This window comes from Anas acuta, chromosome 5, assembly GCF_963932015.1.
Source record: "Anas acuta chromosome 5, bAnaAcu1.1, whole genome shotgun sequence".
Lineage (NCBI taxonomy): Eukaryota > Metazoa > Chordata > Aves > Anseriformes > Anatidae > Anas > Anas acuta.
Window position 1 is genome coordinate 30,043,644 of NC_088983.1, and position 18,224 is coordinate 30,061,867.

Below are 18,224 nucleotides of genomic sequence, written 5' to 3' on the forward strand. Positions count from 1 at the left end.
GCGACGTGGGGAGGTTGGGCTCTGTGCAGCGTGGCTCCCACGACACCCTCACCCCGGGGGTCCCGAGCACGACGCGGTGCGGCACCGCGCGGCCCCGCAGCGCCTTGGGCACGGCGGGGCCCCTGCGAGCACGTGGCGAGGTCCCCGAGCGAGGGCCACCTCCGTCGTCCGCCCCCGGGGTGCCGCTTCCCCCCGGGGCGCGCGGCGGTTTGCTGTGGCAGGATGGAGCCACCCCCACAGCCAGCCCCGGGGTGCCGGGCTGGCTTCCTGCACACCTCGGCCAGGCACGGTGCGAGCCGAGCGGCGGCACGGGGGTCACGGCCCCGGCAGCGGGAAGGGGGCAGCGCCATGGGGCTGCCCAGCAGCCGCTGAGGATGGAGGTGCTGTGCCTGCTCGTGGCGGCTCTCTGTGCCGCGGCTCCCGGACCAGGTATGGCGCCGTCCCCCCCTCTGCCTCCTCTGCGTGCCGGGGGTGTCACCGGCACCGCTTCGGGTGCGGCGTGGGGTGAGGGTGCTCTGCAGACGTGGCCTCCTCACCCTCCGTCAGGTGGGCAGCAGGGTCGCCTCGCCTCGCCGCATCCCTGCTTTGGGGGCTGTTGAGCTTGGGAACCCCAAAAGTGCTCCCCAGGCCGTCCTGTCCCCGCTGCCCCCGAGCAGAGGACGACGTGGGCAGGACCCCGACCCGCTCTGGCAAGGAGCTGCTTGGCTGCTGCGCTGCTCCCCAAAATATTTTAGGGGTGCCTGCGCACCTCGGCAGCCCCCGAGGTGGCAGTGGAGGGACTCACCCCTCAGCTGCTTGGCTCAAGGATGCTTCCCCTGCTCTGCCCCGCCGCAGGGACCCCCCTAACCCCCTATTGAGTCCCCCCACTGCTGTCAGGTAGGTGAAATGCTTCGCCACTGGCACGAGCCAAAATGCTGCCCTATGCCGCCCTACCCCATCACCGACCACCGCCTTTGGAGCATGTTTTGAGCTCCTGTAGGGCTCAGGGAGGTTTCCACCCTGAAATGGCTGCCAGGAGCAGCCACCAGCCCTGCTGCTGCTCGGTCTGTGACCGACCCTCAGTGCCACGTCTGGGGGCTGCGGGCTGGGGTCCCCCATGGGGCAGCAGCTCGCAGGGAAACCTACTTTTTGCACAAGGCTGTTGTTTCGCAGGTGATGGGAATGGAGCGTGTTGCTTCCTGTGGGGCATCGCTGAGCGAAGGCGAAAGCGGGCTTCACCACCACCGCAGGCTGATGCGCTGCGAAAAAAAAAAAAAAAAAAAAAAAAGTGCCCTTGTTTTTTTGTCAGAAACCATCTCTGCAATAGCTGCTCCCCTTCCTGAGCGGAGGAGCGAGGCCTGAGGCTGCAGGCTTGCAGCCCGTTGCTGCCGGCGGAGGCGGGAGAGGTGCACGGTGCCGTGCACGCTGCAGCTTTGCCCTCGCAGCCTTCTCCCTGCAGCCGCCCCGGTGCCAACGTCCAGGCAGCGCCGACTGCCCCTGGGCAGCGGGGGCCGTGCTGGGGGCTCTCCCCTGGGTCGCGTCCCCCTGCAGCGGGCGGCTGACGTGTAGCCGCAGAGGTTGGGGTTTAGGAAGGCGAGAGCCATTCCTGCACGGGCCTCCCCGGCCCCATTTTGTGGCAGTCTCTCGGTGCCATTTTGTGCATCCGTCCCCAGCGCGCGCTGGGGGGCCGGGCTGTGCACCCCCGCACCCTCTCCAGGTGTCCCCACACGGGGCTCGGGCAGCCCGGTGGCTTTGAGGGTCAATTTGGGGACGTCGGTGGGGGACGCAGGGGCACGCCGAGGCCAGGTGGTCTTTCAACTGCATCGCCCTGGCCGCCTCCTGCCCAGCTGGGACATCTCCGGGACGAGGACACGGGGTGGGAGGACAGGGCCGGGGGCTCCCAGAGCTCAGCCCCAAACCTCCGACCCCTCCACACAGCCCCGGCGGAGCCCATGGGGACCCCCAGCGGGGCAAAGAGCGGCGCGGCTGGGAACGCTTCGGTGGAAGCAGGTGAGAGCGGGTGTCCTGGGAGGGGGGGGCAGCCAGAACCAGGCCCCCCCCGGCACCCTCCACCCGTGCCATCCGCAGGTCCCCCCGGTGAGGCCGTGCTGCGCCTGGCTGGGGGCAGCGAGCGCTGTGAGGGCACGGTGCAGGTGCTGCAGGGCGGCCACTGGCTGCCCGTGTGCCGGAGCTCCTGGCACGCCGCAGCCTCCCAGGAGCTGTGCCGCCGCCTGCACTGCGGGGACGCCGAGGAGGACGCCACGCTGCCGAGCCCGATGGGGAAATGGGACAGCACCGACGGCTGCCCCGTGGCCGTGACCAACTGCAGCGGCTGGGCGCTGGAGCCGTGCTGGCTGCGCCTGGACACCGAGACACGCTGCTGTGCCGCGGGGTCGGCTCGCGTCAACTGCACCGGTAAGAGCCACCGGGGCACAGCGGTGCCAGCACGAGCTGGTGGCCGCCACCACAGCCTCCCGGCACGTGGGGGCTCCTGGCGGTGCCGGCAGCGTTCCCCCATCCCGACAGCTGCCCTGGCGCTGCGGCTGGCGGGCGGCCGGAGCCGCTGCGAGGGCCGCGTGGAGCTGCGGCAGGCGGGCGTCTGGGGCACGGTGTGCGACGACGGCTGGGACCTGGCCGATGCCACGGTGGTGTGCCGGCAGCTGGGCTGCGGCTGGGCCCTGCACGCCCGCGGCGACGCCTCCTTCGGCAGGGGGAGCGGGCCCATCCTGCGGGACGAGGTGAGCTGCGGCGGGCACGAGCAGCGGCTCTGGGAGTGCCCGGCCACGGGCGAGCACGACTGCCACCACAAAGAGGACGCCGGCGTGGTGTGCTCCGGTGGGTCCCCGCGCCGTGCCGCGGCCACGAGCCCCAGGGGATGGGGGCAGCCCCGGGTAGACGCCCCCCATCGTGCCCCCTCCCTGCAGAGCACCAGGAGTGGCGGCTCACCGGGGGCCGTGACGGCTGCGCGGGGCGCGTGGAGGTGTTTTTCCGTGGGACGTGGAGCACGGTGTGCGACAGCTCCTGGTACCAGGTGGAGGCAGGCGTGCTGTGCCACACGCTGGGCTGCGGGGAGCCCCTGGAGCGGCCGTCCTTCCCCCACACGCTGCCCACCAAGATGCTCTACGTGTGCTCGAGCTGGCAGCCCTCGCTGGCGCACTGCCGCTGGACCTACAACAAGTCGGCGCCTTGCCATCAGTCCCGTGCAGCTGGCGTGGTCTGCAACGGTACGGGACCCCCGGCATTGCAGGGGGGGGTCCCTGCTGCTCACCGCTCCAGCAGGGGGGCTGCAGCCTCTCCTCTCCTCTCCTGCAGGCTCCCAGGGCTTGCAGACACCAGCCCCGTTAGTGACGGTGACACCGGGCAGCATCACGGTGCTCAGCAGTGAGTTCCCCACACCGTGGGTCGGGGAGGGGTGTTAACGGGGCTGCAGCCTCCCCCGGTTCTGGGGGGGAGAGCTGGGGGGTGGGAGGGCTTTGAGGGCATCACAGCCTGTGTCCGTTCTCTGCCCCAGCTGAGGGGGGCTCCGTGGTGGACACGCAGTCCCTCCTGCACGCGCCCCTCTTCATCCCCTGCCTGGTGCTGGCGGCGCTGCTCCTGCTCACCCTGCTTGGCTTCACCACCGCGCTGCTGAGGCTGAGGAAGAGGAGCGGTAAGGAGCAGCCCCAAGGCTGCGGAGGCTGCAGAGGGGCGATGCCCTCCAGCCGCATCCCAAGCACCCCCTCCGTCCCCGCAGCCCTCACCGTGTGCCCCCCTGGGCCGGTCCTGGTGAGCAACAGCACCCAGGGCCCCGACGCACCCTCTGGGATCTGCAAGAACTACAGGGAGATGCCCCCCAGCCTCCCCAAGGAACCAGGTGGGTCTGGGGGCCGCCTGCCCCGTTATCCCCCGTTAACTCCCGTTGGCCCCCATCAGCCCCGTCTCGCCCCGCAGCCCCCTCGCCCGTGACCCTTCCCGCTGCCAAGGGCTCTGACTCCTCCGACTCCGACTACGAACACTACGACTTCAGCAGCAAGCCGCCCGTGGCCCTCTCCACCTTCTACAGTGAGCCCCCGCCACAGCAGCCCCCTGCCTCCCCGGGTCCCCCCCTGCTAACCGGGTCCCCCCCCTGCCCTCCCGCAGACTCGCTGCGCCGGCAGCCGGGCGAGCAGCAGCAGGGCGAGCAGCTGCTCCCGTTGGTGCCCCCCCAGGACGGGATGGAGCCGTTCCCTGCAGAAGGTGTGCCAGCCCCTCGTCCCTCTGCCCCACAGCACCACCCATCTGCCTGCCCATGGGGGGGGCGAGCGGTGTGTCCCCGATCCCCCCGGTGACATATGGCCTGTGCCCCGCAGTGCCAGCGACGACGCTGTGTTCCCAGCCGTGGGGCAGGGCAAACAGCCTGTCCTCCTCCTCCTCCTCTTCCTCCTCCATGGAGCCCTACTGCAACGAGAGCGCGCCCCCCCTGCATGCCTGGCCCTGCCCGCAGCCCCCGGCCTACAGCCCCCCCCAGCTGGCAGCACCCGCAGCCCCTGGCTGCACCCTACAGCCATGCACCGGTGAGCAGGGGCAGCGGGCTGCAAGGGGATGGGGACGGCAGCAGGGATAGGGACAGCCCGCGGGGTGGGAATGGGGATGGGGAGACCCCCCTCAGGGATGGGAATGGGGATGGGGACGGTCCTGGGAAGGGCCACATGGGTGCTGTGGGGGTGGCAGCAGGGCTGGGAGGTGCCAGTGTGTGCCCCTGCCTCCCCCAGTGCCCCCGGCCATGCCCTGCCTGCCCGACCCAGCGCTCGCCCAGCTGCAGGTAGCGGTGCCCCCAGCAGCCGCCGACCCCGCAGACAGCTCCAGCACCTCCTCGGGGGAGTGGTACGAGAACGTGCAGGGCACCGAGCCGCCAGGGTACCCGTCCCCACACCACGGTGAGCACCCCGTGCTGGCAGGGCTCCTGCCCCCAGCCTCCCCCCACGGCCCCGCTCTGCCTGACGGGCTCGTCCCCGCAGGCTGGCCGGCTCCGTCCTGCCCCCAGGACCCCAACTCCTCGGAGAGCAGCGACTACGATGACATCCAGGGCTCTGGCTGCTGAGGATGGGGACGGGCAGCACTGGGCGGTGGGCAGGGGGCTGCGGGCGCTGCGGGGGACTCACGACCACGCTGCTTACATCTCCTTGGGGCTGCTCCAGCCGCCTCCTCCGTGCTGGGGCACGGGCAGAGGCGCAGGGGCTCGCGGGGGGACGCTCGGTGCAGGCTGTGCCAGGCTACGTGCTTCCATTAAAGGCTTTTCCCAGCTTGTCACGGTGTCCTTGGGCCGTGGGGACGGCTGCTCAGCAGCCCCGCAGCGAGGCCGGGTCCCCAGCCCTCGGTCCTCCCCATCCTGGGCCACTTTTTCGGGGATGTGCTACCCACCGTGGCCAGCCCAGCCCACAGGCAGCCCCCAGCGATCACCGGGGGGGCCCCAAGCACCCCAAACGCCTGCCCTCACGGGGAAGCCAAGCTCCCCGACGCTGCCTGGGGCTCCGACCTGCCGCAGTGGAAAATTTGTCCCCCGCCACATCCTTCAGCTGTTTACCGAGCCGAGCGGCTCCGGCAGCCCAGAACAAAGGGGCCACGCCGCAACAACGGAGGAAGCACCGAAATAGCAACAAAGCCCCAGACAAAGGGCAGGGGAGACGGGAGGCGAGAGCGGGGCCGGGAGCAGCACCCGCTGCGGCGCCCGTGGGGTGCCTGGGGCAGGGACGCGGGGCCTGGGGTGCGATTTGTGAGCCACGCGGGTGCCATCGGCCGGGGACATTCTGCAGCCATGTGACAGCACTGGGCGCTCGGCGGTGCTGCTCCCACCAGCAGCAGTGTGATGGTGGCATGTGGCAGCCTGCAGGCTGCTCCCTGCCCATCAGCAGGCTCCTCACGGGCACGGAGAGCATCAGCACGTCCCCGTCGCTCCCCCCCAGCCCCTCCAGGAAGATGTCACAGCCGTCAGCTGCCGCGGCACACGGTTGGTGCCGAGCTGGCTCGCGCTGCCGGCAGCTCGCGGGAATGCTGAGAGCTGCAGCTCCTCGGCAGGAGGGGAGGGCTGGAGCCCAGCGCCCACGTCCACTGGGTTTGGCACCCTCGGGGATGTGGCATGAGGTCCCCCCGGGCTCCTTGTGAGGGTGGCTGGGGTTACAGGTGCCACCGGGGCTGGCTCGGAGCGTGGCAGAGCCCATTTGGCTTTGCAGGTGGTGAAACCCGGCTGAAGAGCCAGGGCCGGGGCAGCTGAACGCACGCGGGAACATGGCCAAGGGCGGCGATGGGCATCCCCGGCACGGCGTCGGGGGGGAATTTGCTGAAATTGTTATTTTCCATCGAGCCAAAACGTTGCTCAGGCTTTTGAAAGCCCGTGGTAACCATGGAAAGATCCGCGGCGCAGAGCAGCGTGAGCTCACCCTTCTTTACTCTAAAGGAAACGGGAGGGGGTGAAAAATGGGGCAAAGCCCTCCTTGCACACATCCTTCTCCAGAAACGCAGAAACAAGCGGCCGGCCAGGCTGGTCCCCGCTCCCACCACGGCCATGCCTTCCCCTTCCAGCCCATGGGGTCAGGGAGAAAACCTGATGCTGGCCGGGCTCAGGAGGAGCTGGGGGTCCCCACCTGGCCAAGGGGACCCCGCAGCCATGAGCAGGGCGCGGAGTGGGGCTCAGAGCATCACCCGCCTGCCCCGAGCTGCTCTGTGCAGCAACCTGCGGCCGCCCCAGCGAGCTTCCTCTTGAGTCATGGAACATCTTCAGCCCGGAGGCAGCTCGGAGGCAGGAAACTCCCAGGGGAGCCGAGGCCCCGCTCTGGGGCTGGGGCTGGAGCGGGGTCTCGGGGTGGGGGAAGCCCCACGGGAGCAGGGCGCCCTGGGGATGCGGGGCATGGGGTGGCCACGGGGCAGAGCAGGAGGTGGCAGCGGGGCTCTCGCCGGCCCCACGGCACGGCCGTTTGGCAGGAACACCACCGGGTCAATGGCAAACCTTCGTCAGCACGCATGACCTGGATTCAGGGGAATTAATTAGGGCGCAATCAATCGGTGCTTCTCCTGTCCCTTGCCTGTCACCGCTGCCACCCACGTGCCCGGCAGGGACACGCGCTGTCCCCAGGACGCCTGCAAGAGGGACGAGCAGGGCTGCTGCCAGCACCGGGGTGCTCCAGGCACATGGGGACACGGTGCAGCTCGGTGGGGCTCGGCGCTGCACGTTTCCTGCCCCGGCACAGCGGCGGTGCTCGCCCCGAGCGGTGACCACAGGCGATGTCGAGGCGCCCGGAGGGACGAGGCAGCAGCCCCGGCACGGGGCAGGTAGCTGTGGCAGGAAGCCGTGCCTCCCGAGAGCGGCCGCAGGGCTCCCCGCTGCAGCGAGGGTGGGATCCGGCCCCGCTCAGCACCCTGCTGTTGGGTTTAGTGGCCACCACTGGTTTACGCTGCTGAAAGCCAGACTGCGGGCTCCCCAAATGGCTCTGGGCTGCTGCTGAGGCCGGTTTCGAGCAGTGGGTGCAGCTCCGGGTGCTCAGGAACACCCAGGAGCCCCCGGCTTCCCCGTGGGGGCCAGCTCCAGCACCCCAGGGGCTGGCTCGGCCACACTGCCCACAGCTGGGTGGGGGCCCGAGGGGGAGCTGGGGTCCTCCTCGCCCCCCAGTGCTGGGCACATTCACCCCACCGAGGAGGTGAGGGGCTGACGGGGGAAGCCTTGCTGGGATGGTGATGGGGACCCAATGGGATGGGCTGGGAATGGGATGGGAACATGGATGGGATGGGGTAGGATGGGTTGGGATGAGTAGGGGATGGGGAGTGAGGATGGAGAGGCTGGAGAAGGGGTGGGGATGGGATGGGAATAGGACGGGGATTGGCTGGGAACGAGGATGGGGATGGGGTGGAATGGGGACGGGGACACGGGAGGGGACGGGGTGGGGACGCGGATGAAGTTGAGCCTCTCAGTTTCTCTCTGGTTCTGCAGGAGCCGGCAAGGCAGAGAGCAGGCTGTGACTTCAAACGAGCGAGACGTGACGCAGAAAACCACAGAGGGAGGAAAAACAGCCTGTTCCTCCCCGTCCCCCCCTCGGCTCCCTTCCCCGGCCCGGGTACAGAGGCGTTGGTGCCCCGTGCTCAGCCGCCAACGCTGGGGAGGAGGAGGAGGAGGAGGCAGCCAGCGGCCCCATGGCAGCCTGGCCGCCCGCCCTGCGCCTGCTGCTCGCGCTGGGGGCATGGGGTGAGTACGGAGGGGCCAGGCACGGGGTCTGGGTGGTGCTGGGCGCCTGCTGGGTGCACGGCCCCGTCCCTACAGCGCTGGCACCTTGGGCAGCGGGTGGGGGAAACCCAGCCTGGCCAGAACCCGGAGATCACACGGAGCCCGTGGTGGCTCCCCGCTGCTGGGCAGGGCGTGGGGCTCGGCCCCGTGCCTTGCGCTGGGGGTCACCCCCTTGCTGGGGTCACCCCCTTGCCAGGGTCCCCTGCGCACGCCCTGAACATGGCGCTGCGGGGAACTTTTGGGGACAGGGAGAGGCAGAGGGGCTGGCCGAGCACAAGGCCACAGTGCTGCCGCTGGGGCTCTGGGAGATGAAATGAGGGCGCTCACCAGCGGGTGCCAGTCCCCAAAACCCCGGTGTCCCTGGTGCCGGGCTCCCAGCCGGGTGCCAGCAGCTCATGGATCACCGGCTCCTTCTGGAGCAGCCCCCAGCAGGTTGCAGGCTGCCCCAGCCCCCAGCAGCCGCCCCGTCCTTGTCCCGCAGCCCCTCGGCCACCCCGTGGGGTCCAGCCTGCCAGCATCCCTGCCTGCTTGGCCTGGGCTTCCTACCAGTAATGCTGGCAACCAGTGAGCGGCAATTAGCAGCCGTGCTGTGCTCCTCCGCCTGTTTTTCAGCAGTAGCCATCCACCAGCACGCTGCGGCTGGTTGTGGGAGGCTGCTTGTATGTAACGAAAGGTAGGGAGGAGTAGAAGTGAAGGCAAATTCACCAAGAAAACCAGAAAATGCTCTTTTATTGCCAAGAAAAAAAAAAAAAAACAGTGGCCTACGGGGTCTGTGCTCCCCAACCTCCCCGCTCGTGGCAGGGCTGCCCAGAGCGCCCAGTGTCACCTTCCTTCTCCTGAACTCCTGCTGCCAGGTGGCGGGCTGGGGACACTGCTCATGGTGGGGGTGTGGGGTGCAGGTACAGCTGATCCCATCCCCTTCTTTTGCAGCAATCTGCAGCCACAGAGGAGCGGCCCTGGACAATAAAGGTGAGCACTGGGGGGGGAGCAGCTCCCCGGGACCACCTGGGGCTTGTTAGCACGCTGCCTTTCGGACTGGACCAGTGCCCGCTGCATCACGGTGGCTCTGGCCCCACAGCTCTGGCTTTGGGGCCGCGGAACCCGCTCGGTCCTACGAGGCCAGCAGCGGTGCTGTTGTGCCCGCTGTGAGTGTGTGGTATGGGGTCCCGGGGCTTTCATGGCTCCATTTCCCCTGCGCACCCCGAGCAAGCCCCGTTTCCTTCCTGCCCCATGCTGCCAGCAGCCCCAGCTGCCGCCGTGGTGCCGAGCCTCACTGCAGCACCGAGCCAGACCCAGCTGGAAAACCATCTGGGGGCTGCGGGGAGGGGAGGAAAGCCCCTTATGGCTCTGCTCTCCCCACAGCCCCCCTCCTGCGGCTCACCGGTGGCAGCTGCCGCTGCGCCGGGAAGCTGGAGGTGTACACGGAGAGAGGCTGGAGCCCCGTGTGCGGGGACATGAAGAAGCACGAAGCAGCCAGCATCTGCCAGCAGCTGAGCTGTGGCCCCCTCATTGCCACCAGCCACTTGGCGATGGACAGCAACAGGGAGCCACGGGTGCAGGCGATGCGCTGCACTTGGACGGGCACCTGGGAGAGGTGCCACTGGCTGCCAGCTAACTGCAGCAACCACGCCACCTTTATCTGCAGTGGTGAGCATCACGCAACCCTCCCCCAGCCCCCCTGTGCCCCCGCTGCCCCTACCTGTTGCCTCCCTTCTCGTTTCAGAGCCAGCACCCACCACCACCAAGCCTCCTCCTACGCCACCGACCACCAGCCCGGAGCCCACCGGTGAGAGCCCCGCTGCCCGCGTGGCGTGGCAAGGCTTTGCGTGGCTGCTGGGGAATTTGGGGAGCCCAAATCCCGCCTGCGATGGCCACGATCTCCCCGTTCCTTCTCCAGGCCCCCCCAGGCTGCGGCTGGTGGACGGCAACTTCAGCTGCTCAGGCTTCGTGGAGCTCCACATGCGGGGGCGCTGGGGGGCTGTGGCGAGCAGCCCGGGCAACTGGATGGAGCTGGGTGCCCGCATCTGCAGCACGCTTGGCTGTGGCAGCCTCATCGGCGGCCCCACGGCCCCGCAGCCCAGCCAGCTCCTTGTGAAGTGGGAGGCGGTGGAGCCGTGCAGGAGCCCCCAGCCCATCGACTGCTTCAACAGGACCCGGGCCGGGCGCGGGAAACCGCCCGCCTTCCTCACCTGCTCAGGTGAGGGGCGCACCGGGGGGTGCTGTGGCGGGGGGGCTGTGGATACCGCTCTCTTTTGGCACGCAGGAGGTGGGCACGGGGAGCTGGGAGCACCCCTGGGTGGCAGTGGTGCCCCTTCCACCCCTCACGCTGCCGTCCACCCACTGCCGCTCTGCCTCTTCCGTGCGTGAAGACAAAACAGGAAATCTCCCGTGCGCGCTGGGTTCCTGGAAACTGCACCCCCAGACCCTGCTCTGAGCCTACAAGCGGGAAAAGCTGGGGAGCCAGCACCCCGAAACACAACACGTGCCAGGGAGGAAGGTGTCAGGGTCTGGCACGCTCCCCTCCGTGCCCCCTTTGTGTTTTCTGCGAGCGGTGTGGTGGGGGAAGCTCGCAGGCAGCTCGCGGCTCCCCGCCGAGCAGCCCCTTGCTCGTGCCAAGGCTGGGAGAGCCAAGCCCTGGGGCGAGCGGCTGGCTCGCTCCAAGCCCGTCCATCTGCTCGGGCTTTGAAGCCAGACTGCGGGGTCTGGGGGCTTAACGGGATGAAGCGCAGCAGCTGCCAGGGGGGGTTTCATGGCCGTGCTCACCACGGGGACGGTTCCAAGCCCCCCGACTCTCTGCCACCGCTTGTGCGAGCCCCCAACGCCCGCAGCACGAGGGGGAAGGGGTAGGCGGGCACGGCGAGCACCCCGGCCACCAGGTCTCTTCTCCCACAGGTTCCCAGCCGCAGGCAGTGCGGAGGCTGGCGGGTGGCCCCACGCCCTGCGAGGGGGACATCGAGGTGTTCCAGCAGGGCCGCTGGCAGGTGCTGTGCGACCACCGGGCGCTGCGCAACGAGCGGGGCCGGCAGCTGTGCAGGGAGCTGCGCTGCGGGAACCTCTCCTCCAGCACCGAGCTCCGGGAGCCCCCTGCCGTGGGGGTCAGCTGCGACGTCCGCCACCTGCACCTCTGCCCGGACAGCCCCCGCTCGCCGCGCTCCTGCTCCCGCACCCGAGTCGTGTGTAAGTGGCCAGCAGCTCCCCGCCGGGCTCCCCCAGACCCGGCAGGTGCTGTCCCCGCACGGTGACATCCGTCCTCTCACAGGCCAGGACTCGAAGCCGCATCCCGCCGGCGTACCAGCGGGCACGGTGGCGAGCATCTGCCTGGCCCTGCTCCTCTTTGGCATCCTCCTGCTCATCTGCGGCCCTCCCGCCTACAGGTGGCTGATGAAGAAAAGTAGGTGGCGAGCTCCCCGTTCCCCCCCAGCCCCTCCAATTTGTGCCTGCCCCGATGCCCGTGGGATGCCCAGGGTTTGGGGCCACGCACGCGCTGCTCCCCCCCGTCCCCAGCCAGGTGCCACCACGGGACGCCGGTGCCACAGCCCCTGTCCCCATTGTCCCTCTGCTGTCCCACGTGGCGCTGGCGGGGGGATTAGGTGCACAAAGGCGCGTTTCACGAGGCGGGCGGCGGGTCCCGGGGGGATTACCGGTGGGGGGATTATTCAGGGCGGCAGATGGGGCCGGCGGGGGGCCGGCAGCCGGAGGAAAAGAAGCTGGCGGCGGGGCGAGCCGGCAGCTCCCCGGGGAGACGCGCCGGGCCTCACCGCCTCCCCTCCCGTGCAGTCTCCAAGAAGAAGCAGCGGCAGTGGATCGGCCCCACGGGGCTCAACCAGAACGGTGAGCGGCAGCAGCCCCGGGGGCGGCGGGCAGGGAGCGGGGTTTTGGGTCGGGGCACGGCGGCGTGCGGGGGCTCTCGCTTCCTGCCACCGCGTTGACTCACCGGGGCGGCGTTGACTCAGCCGGGCTGCGAGCGGCTCCCGCTCTTACTCAGCCCTTCGGGAGGGGGCCCACCTGGCTGGGGGGGGGTGCTCAAACAACCCCGAGCACCGTGCCCCCTCCCTGAGCCGCCCTGCCTTGCAGTCTCCTTCCACCGCAACAGCACCGTCACCGTGAGGCCACGGGCAGACGGGCAGAGGGCGCAGGGGGGGGACAACGACTACGCGCAGCCCCCCCAGAAGAGCTCCCACCTGACGGCGTACGCAGGTGAGGTGTGGGACGGTTTGGTGATGCTGGCTGAGGGGTGCCTGGGGCTGGCGGCCCCCTCCCGAGCCCCGGTAAGGAGCTGTGCCCTGCTCGGTTCCCTCCGCAGCCCTGGAAGGCGCAGCCCGATCCTCCAACCCTCCGGACAACTCCTCCGACAGCGACTACGACCTGCAGTCGGCCCGCAGGCTGTGACCCCGACAGAGGTAGGGGCGGCCCAGCTGCGGCTACTCACGTGTTGGCAAACCACCTCGCTTCCTGCCCTCCCTCCTCGCCCTGCAGACTTGAGGTGGGATTCAGCACATGGAGAAAGGTAAAGCACGAACTGAGCAGAGCCGGCGGAGGAAAAGACAAATCAATGCCTGTGCTGGAAGCCCCCCCGCGTCCCCCCACGGCCTGGCAGAGCTCGTCCTGCTCACAGGGACGCGGCCACTCGTGGGGAGACCTTGCCTCTCGCTGTGTCCCTGCCAGAGCCGGAGCTGAACCTGCCTGTGCCCCCCGCCGCCCGCTGAGCTCCCCCCAGGCCGAGCAGTGCTCAGCTCTGAGCCCCCGCCCGGCTTTGGGGTGCCGCAGCACCCCGCTAACCGAGCACCCTTCCGAGAAAGCTTCCTCAGCCCTACCCTGGGGCCTCCCGCCTGGGAAAGTGCAAGGCGGGGGCTTTTCAAGCTTTTTGTATGAGTCTGAGAGGCAGCTGGGTTGCAGCAGGCTTTGCACGCGCACCAAGAACGGAGCAGCCGCGCTCACGACAGCTCGGAGGGGGATTGCCGGCCTCTCCACCCCGAAACCGGGATAACCACGCTCCTCCGCCCCGCAGGAGGCTGTGCACGCACACGGCTCCGTGCTTCGCCAGCAGGACCCCTGCTCCTCGGGCAAGGCTGCAGAGATGTGAGCTCGGCCGTGCTTGTGCGGTGCAGAGTGAGATTTGCGCCCACGTACGCAGCAAAGCGCAGACGCGAGGAGCGCAGGGAGGGTAAAAATGTTGGGAACCAAATCTGAGATATTTAACGAGCAGTGGTGGTTGTAATAAAATCGTTTTTCTAGTATTTATGTCTTGTTCTCTTCCTTCTACTGCCACCAGTGCTGCTCCTTAGACCGGCAACCTCGCAGCCAGTGAGGGAAATCGCATTGCACAGGGGGAGAGAGAAATGGTGCTGAGGGGCCAGCTGGGCTGACGCACGGCACCACAGCAACGGGCCCCTTAGGGAAGATGAAAGCAAGAGAGCAGGAAAGGCAAATCAGAAGAGGGTCCTGCAAGAGGGTGAAAGCTTTTATTGACAAAACCAAGAGGAAGTTGATGTAAGGAGGCCCGGATGGCACTAAAAGATCAATACAAGTGCCAGCTGGACGCCCTGCCGTTTCTGAAAGCAACCACTGCGGTGACCTCACGTGCAAGTCGTTGAGATTTATTACTGTAATTAACCACGAGATGGAACTGTGTCCATCAAACCCCCAAAGCATTCCTCTTTTTCTAGTCCATTAGTAACCATACCTTATAAATAACTTACAGGGATACAAGCAGGATTCGGAGGATAAAGTGCTGAGCAAAGCAAATCCCATTTGCATTACGAGCTGGGGGCACCCCCCGTTACCTAGTGTTTCCTGAGGAGAGAGGGGAACACGAGGACGGCCGGAGCCAGCAGCACCCCACAAAACCGCCCCGGTGAGCTGTGAGCACCTGGATTGTGCCGAGGGAAACCCAACCTCACAGGCAGTGGGACCACCTCAGGCAGAACTGGTTTGGAAGTCACCCCACAGCAGCGTAAAAACACAGCCGCACCTCGAGGCCTGGCTCGCTGCTTCCCCCTGCTACAGCGCATTACGAGTCCGGCTGCCAGCCTGGCTGGCTCTGCCTCGCAATTCCAGGAGGGCCATGAGTGAGTGTTTTGAGTCAGAAATACTGCCAGTGCTTCCCACCGTGCCTCCTGAGCACCTGTGCAAAGGCTCAGAATTGCTGCGCGCCACGTGTCAGCCAAAGAGCAAACAGCAGGCACGCAGCGAGGGTCTCTCAGTCGCCCCCACACGCACAGAGGGGTGGGTGCCGTCCGTGCGCGTCGCTCCCACGTTCCCCGCAGCCGTACCTCGATGACTCCCCGCATTTAATGATGGAGCTGGGGAGAGCGGCCACTCCAGCCCACCAGCAATCGTCCCAAACCGAGCCTAGAGCTGCAGCTGCGACCGCCTGCCACGTCTCTCACCCTGCGCAACGCTCTCGGTGTGCTCCTCTTCCTCGGTTTGCTGGGAGGAAGGAGCAGCAGAGCACGCCGCCCACGAGTGCCAGGTTAGTAGCCGGGCCAAGCGGGGCGCTGAGGGTTTGGAGGCGGGGGATACCCAAAGGGAGGCCCCGGGGGATAGGGAGGCTGTGGGGGGATTGGGAAACTGGGAAGGGGAGGCTGGGTCGGGTAGGGGCACTGCGGCCTCCCTGCCCCGGGGGGTGCGTAGGGAGGGTAGCCGGGTCTGGGCGGCGGAGTGGAGGGCAGAGGGCCTGGAAAGGAGGGGGCGTGCGGCAGGCCCCTGGACGGAGACCAGGAGTAGGCTGGGGCAGAGGAGGAGGCTCCTGAGGGAGGCCGGGGGTAGCCCGGCACGGAGCTGGCACCCTGAGCGGGAGGGTAGCTGGCATCTGGAGGCGGGCAGGGAAACACGGGGTTGGTGCCAGGCTGCGAGGCACCCACGTGTCCCACGGTGACCGGAGCACCAGCAAAAGGAGCAGGTGGGAGAGCTCCGTGGGCTGTAGGGCCGACCGGCATGCTTGGGGCCGGGCTGTAGGGCAGAGGGAAGGCAGGTGCCCCCGAGGGGACAGGCTGCGGCTTCGGCGTGTCTGCAGGGGGCTGAGGAGGCAGCTGCTGCTGCTGCTGCTGCTTTGAGTCCCCGCCGGGCTCCTGCGGTGCTGCCGACTTCCGCAGGATCTCTTGCAGCTTCTCCACCCTGACCCGGCGCAAGTGGGCCAGCTTCCTCATCACGGAGAACTGCTCGAGGAAGGTCTCCAGGGCCACCTCGCCCTCCAGGAACTTCTCAGCCATTTTCTGCAAGAGAAGACAGTGCTGCATCCCTCAGCACTTCCTCCCCGAAGCCCCTACAGGACAGGATTTCCGCCTCTCCCTCAGGTGTGTGCAGAGGATCACCGCGCCACACACAAGCCAAGAAAGGGAAATCCAATTTTTTTTGGAGCAACAATGTCAAACTACGAAGAGATAATCCTTGATTTAAGGGATTAGGTTTGGAAGTGTAAGTGCAAGTCCCGGAGGACTAATCGCTGGAATTGCTAATGGGTTTAAACCTTAAGCTCACCTCAGACTCCTCTTCCATTTTTTGGCTTTCCACCTGCAGGAGATCCAGCAACATCTGGGGATGCATTGCTGCTGAAAATTTCTCTGTGGAAACAAGCAGCAGAGCAAGACATGGAACACAGAACGGGACCAAAACATCAGCACACGGCCCTGTCTTACAGAGCCCGTGCTTGTCATCTGTTCCGCAGCTCTGTAACGCGAGACACTCAAAACACAAAACAGAAGGAGCTCTGTTCCTCGATGTCACATCTCCGTGCCCAATCTGCTTGCACGAGAGTGCCTTCCTACCTTGGAAAATGTTGATGCAAGGAAAACAGAAGAGGAAAGAACCTTAACCACTGCTGCACTGGATTTTTTTTTTGCCAAGACAGCATTCTCAACCTGACCCCATGAACTGGACCAGAGAAGAGGGGAACACAGCTTTGATACAGAGCAGAATCCTTACTGCTGCCACCCCGAACGGGCTTTTCTGCTCAGTGCAGCTGTTGCAGGGAGATGCAGACGGGAAGGGCGTTGCGCCAGCTACAGCCCAGGTGACCGTGTAGGACAGGGTGGAAGTCTCGGAGCCACTCACCCAGTTTCGCCTTCTGCTCCTTACAGCGCTCAGCCAGCTCCCGCAGCTCCTCGTACTTGCGGGAGAGGTCAGAGCGCCCCGTCTCCAGGGGCTCCTGGAACTTCAGGTTCTGCTCGGCCAAGCTGCGGTTAGCGGCCAGCGCCATCTCCCTCTCCAGCTGCAGCTCCTGGACCTGGGGGGGAGAGCCGGCAGTCGTGGGGCTGCTGGCGAAGCCCCCCGAGCCCAGCCCTCGCCCGGCTGCCCCCTGCCTACCTCCCTGGACTCCAGGGCCAGGCGCTCGATCTCCTCGGCATTTTCCTGCAGCTCGCGGAGCTCCTCCACGCTCCGGTTCTTCAGGGTGTCCATTCTCCTGGTTCCTAGGGTGTGGGAAAGGATGGCAGATGAAGAGGAGGTTTCCTAAAGCCCGCTGCAAATAGGCACTAATCCTATTACGGAGTTAAAAACAGCTTTGCTGAACCACTGTGAACAGCTATGCCAGAGAAGTTCCCTTATGCTATAAAGAATCACTGAGACCGAGAAGGAAAACTGAACGCTTCTAACCATTCCTTCTTTGGCAGCTGACTTTTTTATTTTTTTTTCCTTTTCACAGCGTGCTTGGAAGGATCACTTACGCCTGCCAGACGTTTTTGTCAAGGAAACACCTACTCACAGCCCCTCGATAGCAGGACGACGTCACGCCGACTCCCAGGCTCCAGCTGGCTCTCCCTGCACCATCCCATTCACAACTCCTGCTCTCCCCGATCTGTTTTCCGTGCTCAGGACCCACAAGAGCTCAGGGATCACTGCTACAACGCATCTTCCTGCCCCTGGCCAGCTCTCCAGCTCCTCACCCCATCTGCTGTGCTCCCTCCTGCCTGTGGGGTGGCCCCGCTTCCCTCGCTAATGGCTGCTGGGAACGGTGTTGCTCAATGCTGGCTGGGTGGGGAGCTTGGTGCAATGCTCTCAGAGGTTTAAAGATTGCTGAATAATGGAAATAAAATAAAAGAGAGGGGAATGAAGGGAAAATAGGGGGAAGTGAAGGGGAAATGGAGGGGGAAGAAAGGGGAAGTGGGGGAAATAAAGGGGAAGTGGGGAGAAAGAAAGGGGAAATGGGGGGAAATAAAGGGGATATGGGGGGAAATAAAGGGGATATGGGGGAAATAAAGGGGATATGGGGGAAATAAAGGGGATATGGGGGAAATAAAGGGGAAAAGGAGGAAAATGAGAAAGGGGGGAAACAAAGGGGAAATGGGGGGGAAATGAAGGAGAAATAGGGGGAATAAGGGGAAAACGGGGGGAAATAAAGGGGAAATAAAGGGGAAATGGGGGGAAATAAGGGGAAAGGGGGGGGCAATAAAAGGCAAATGGGGGCAATACGGGGAAATGGGGGAAATCATGGCCCTGCCGCACTGCTTGCCTGACTGATCTCAAACAGCGCTGTGCTGCCGGGGCACGTTTAGGGCCTGCCAGGCGCTCACGCCACGGCTTCTGAGACGCAGCAACGTACCGGGACGCACCGGGACGCGGGCGGGGGCGGCGCCGCTGTCCTACCCGCTCCGCCGGGCGCGGCGCCCCCGCGGGGATCACCCCGGAGCTCGGCGGCAGCTCAGAGTGAGGGCAGGGCCGAGCCAAGCGCCCGCGGGCCGCCCCGTACCGGCCCGGTACCGGCGCCCGGCGCCCCCGGTAGGCGCCGCCGCCGCCGCCGTCCCCCGGCCGCTCCGCGCTTCCGGCTTCCGGCGCGGGGCCGGAAGTGGGCGGTGCCACCGCGCGGGGCGGGGAGCGCCCCTTCCCCCCCCCCCCCGCAGCGCGGCGGGTGGTACGTCCCGCCGCCGCCATCTTGTGGCGGGGGGGGGCGGCCTCACGGGCCTGCGGGCGGGGGGGGGGGGCTGGGGGCTGCCGGGGGCAGGCCCGATGAAAACAGCCCTGTGTGGCGTGGAAATAAAGGTTATAGAGTCACTGAGTCACGGAGTCATGCGGCCACAGT

The 18,224-nt window shown here is 66.7% G+C and overlaps 3 protein-coding genes across 7 annotated transcripts; 2 read left to right on the forward strand and 1 right to left on the reverse strand.

Annotated features, from left to right (window-relative positions):
- The first annotated feature begins 239 nt into the window (after positions 1 to 239).
- On the forward strand, positions 240 to 8,055 carry CD6 (CD6 molecule). Of its 4 annotated transcripts, none has more exons than XM_068685508.1 (13): positions 240 to 429; positions 1,918 to 1,989; positions 2,068 to 2,394; positions 2,506 to 2,814; positions 2,904 to 3,203; positions 3,292 to 3,360; positions 3,491 to 3,628; positions 3,713 to 3,832; positions 3,892 to 4,020; positions 4,099 to 4,194; positions 4,308 to 4,511; positions 4,710 to 4,874; positions 4,956 to 5,244. In XM_068685508.1, the coding sequence occupies exons 1-13, from the start codon at positions 375 to 377 to the stop codon at positions 5,036 to 5,038; spliced, it is 2,067 nt and encodes a 688-aa protein (XP_068541609.1). In that variant the 5' UTR covers positions 240 to 374; the 3' UTR covers positions 5,039 to 5,244. The 4 variants fall into 4 exon arrangements, with proteins under 4 accessions (XP_068541609.1, XP_068541610.1, XP_068541612.1 ...); XM_068685509.1 differs by having other exon boundaries at positions 3,910 to 4,020; XM_068685511.1 differs by lacking the exons at positions 4,710 to 4,874; positions 4,956 to 5,244 and adding an exon at positions 7,919 to 8,055.
- Positions 8,034 to 13,446, forward strand: CD5 (CD5 molecule). Of its 2 annotated transcripts, none has more exons than XM_068685528.1 (10): positions 8,034 to 8,170; positions 9,140 to 9,178; positions 9,572 to 9,856; positions 9,933 to 9,995; positions 10,107 to 10,406; positions 11,102 to 11,386; positions 11,469 to 11,600; positions 11,987 to 12,040; positions 12,284 to 12,406; positions 12,483 to 13,446. In XM_068685528.1, the coding sequence occupies exons 1-10, from the start codon at positions 8,119 to 8,121 to the stop codon at positions 12,596 to 12,598; spliced, it is 1,449 nt and encodes a 482-aa protein (XP_068541629.1). In that variant the 5' UTR covers positions 8,034 to 8,118; the 3' UTR covers positions 12,599 to 13,446. The 2 variants fall into 2 exon arrangements, with proteins under 2 accessions (XP_068541629.1, XP_068541630.1); XM_068685529.1 differs by having other exon boundaries at positions 12,513 to 13,446.
- A 203-nt stretch (positions 13,447 to 13,649) lies between these two features.
- Positions 13,650 to 17,991, reverse strand: VPS37C (VPS37C subunit of ESCRT-I). The gene is made up of 5 exons (XM_068685541.1): positions 17,736 to 17,991; positions 16,514 to 16,617; positions 16,262 to 16,433; positions 15,689 to 15,771; positions 13,650 to 15,423 (listed from the first exon to the last, which is right to left on the reverse strand). Exons 2-5 carry the CDS (start codon positions 16,604 to 16,606, stop codon positions 14,683 to 14,685), a joined length of 1,089 nt encoding a protein of 362 aa, XP_068541642.1. The 5' UTR covers positions 16,607 to 16,617; positions 17,736 to 17,991; the 3' UTR covers positions 13,650 to 14,682.
- Between the last annotated feature and the right edge of the window lie 233 nt (positions 17,992 to 18,224).

Coding starts and splice junctions, on each gene's coding strand:
- CD6 (XM_068685508.1), top strand. CDS start 375: ATGGAGGTGCTGTGCCTGCTCGTGGCGGCTCTCTGTGCCGCGGCTCCC. Junction 2,815..2,903: donor CGCCGGCGTGGTGTGCTCCG/GTGGGTCCCCGC, acceptor CCCTCCCTGCAG/AGCACCAGGAGTGGCGGCTC. Junction 3,629..3,712: donor GAGGCTGAGGAAGAGGAGCG/GTAAGGAGCAGC, acceptor CCGTCCCCGCAG/CCCTCACCGTGTGCCCCCCT.
- CD5 (XM_068685528.1), top strand. CDS start 8,119: ATGGCAGCCTGGCCGCCCGCCCTGCGCCTGCTGCTCGCGCTGGGGGCA. Junction 9,179..9,571: donor AGCGGCCCTGGACAATAAAG/GTGAGCACTGGG, acceptor CTCTCCCCACAG/CCCCCCTCCTGCGGCTCACC. Junction 12,407..12,482: donor CCACCTGACGGCGTACGCAG/GTGAGGTGTGGG, acceptor AGCCCCGGTAAG/GAGCTGTGCCCTGCTCGGTT.
- VPS37C (XM_068685541.1), bottom strand. CDS start 16,606: ATGGACACCCTGAAGAACCGGAGCGTGGAGGAGCTCCGCGAGCTGCAG. Junction 15,772..16,261: donor GGAGCAGAAGGCGAAACTGG/GTGAGTGGCTCC, acceptor TTGTTTCCACAG/AGAAATTTTCAGCAGCAATG. Junction 15,424..15,688: donor AAATGGAAGAGGAGTCTGAG/GTGAGCTTAAGG, acceptor CTTCTCTTGCAG/AAAATGGCTGAGAAGTTCCT.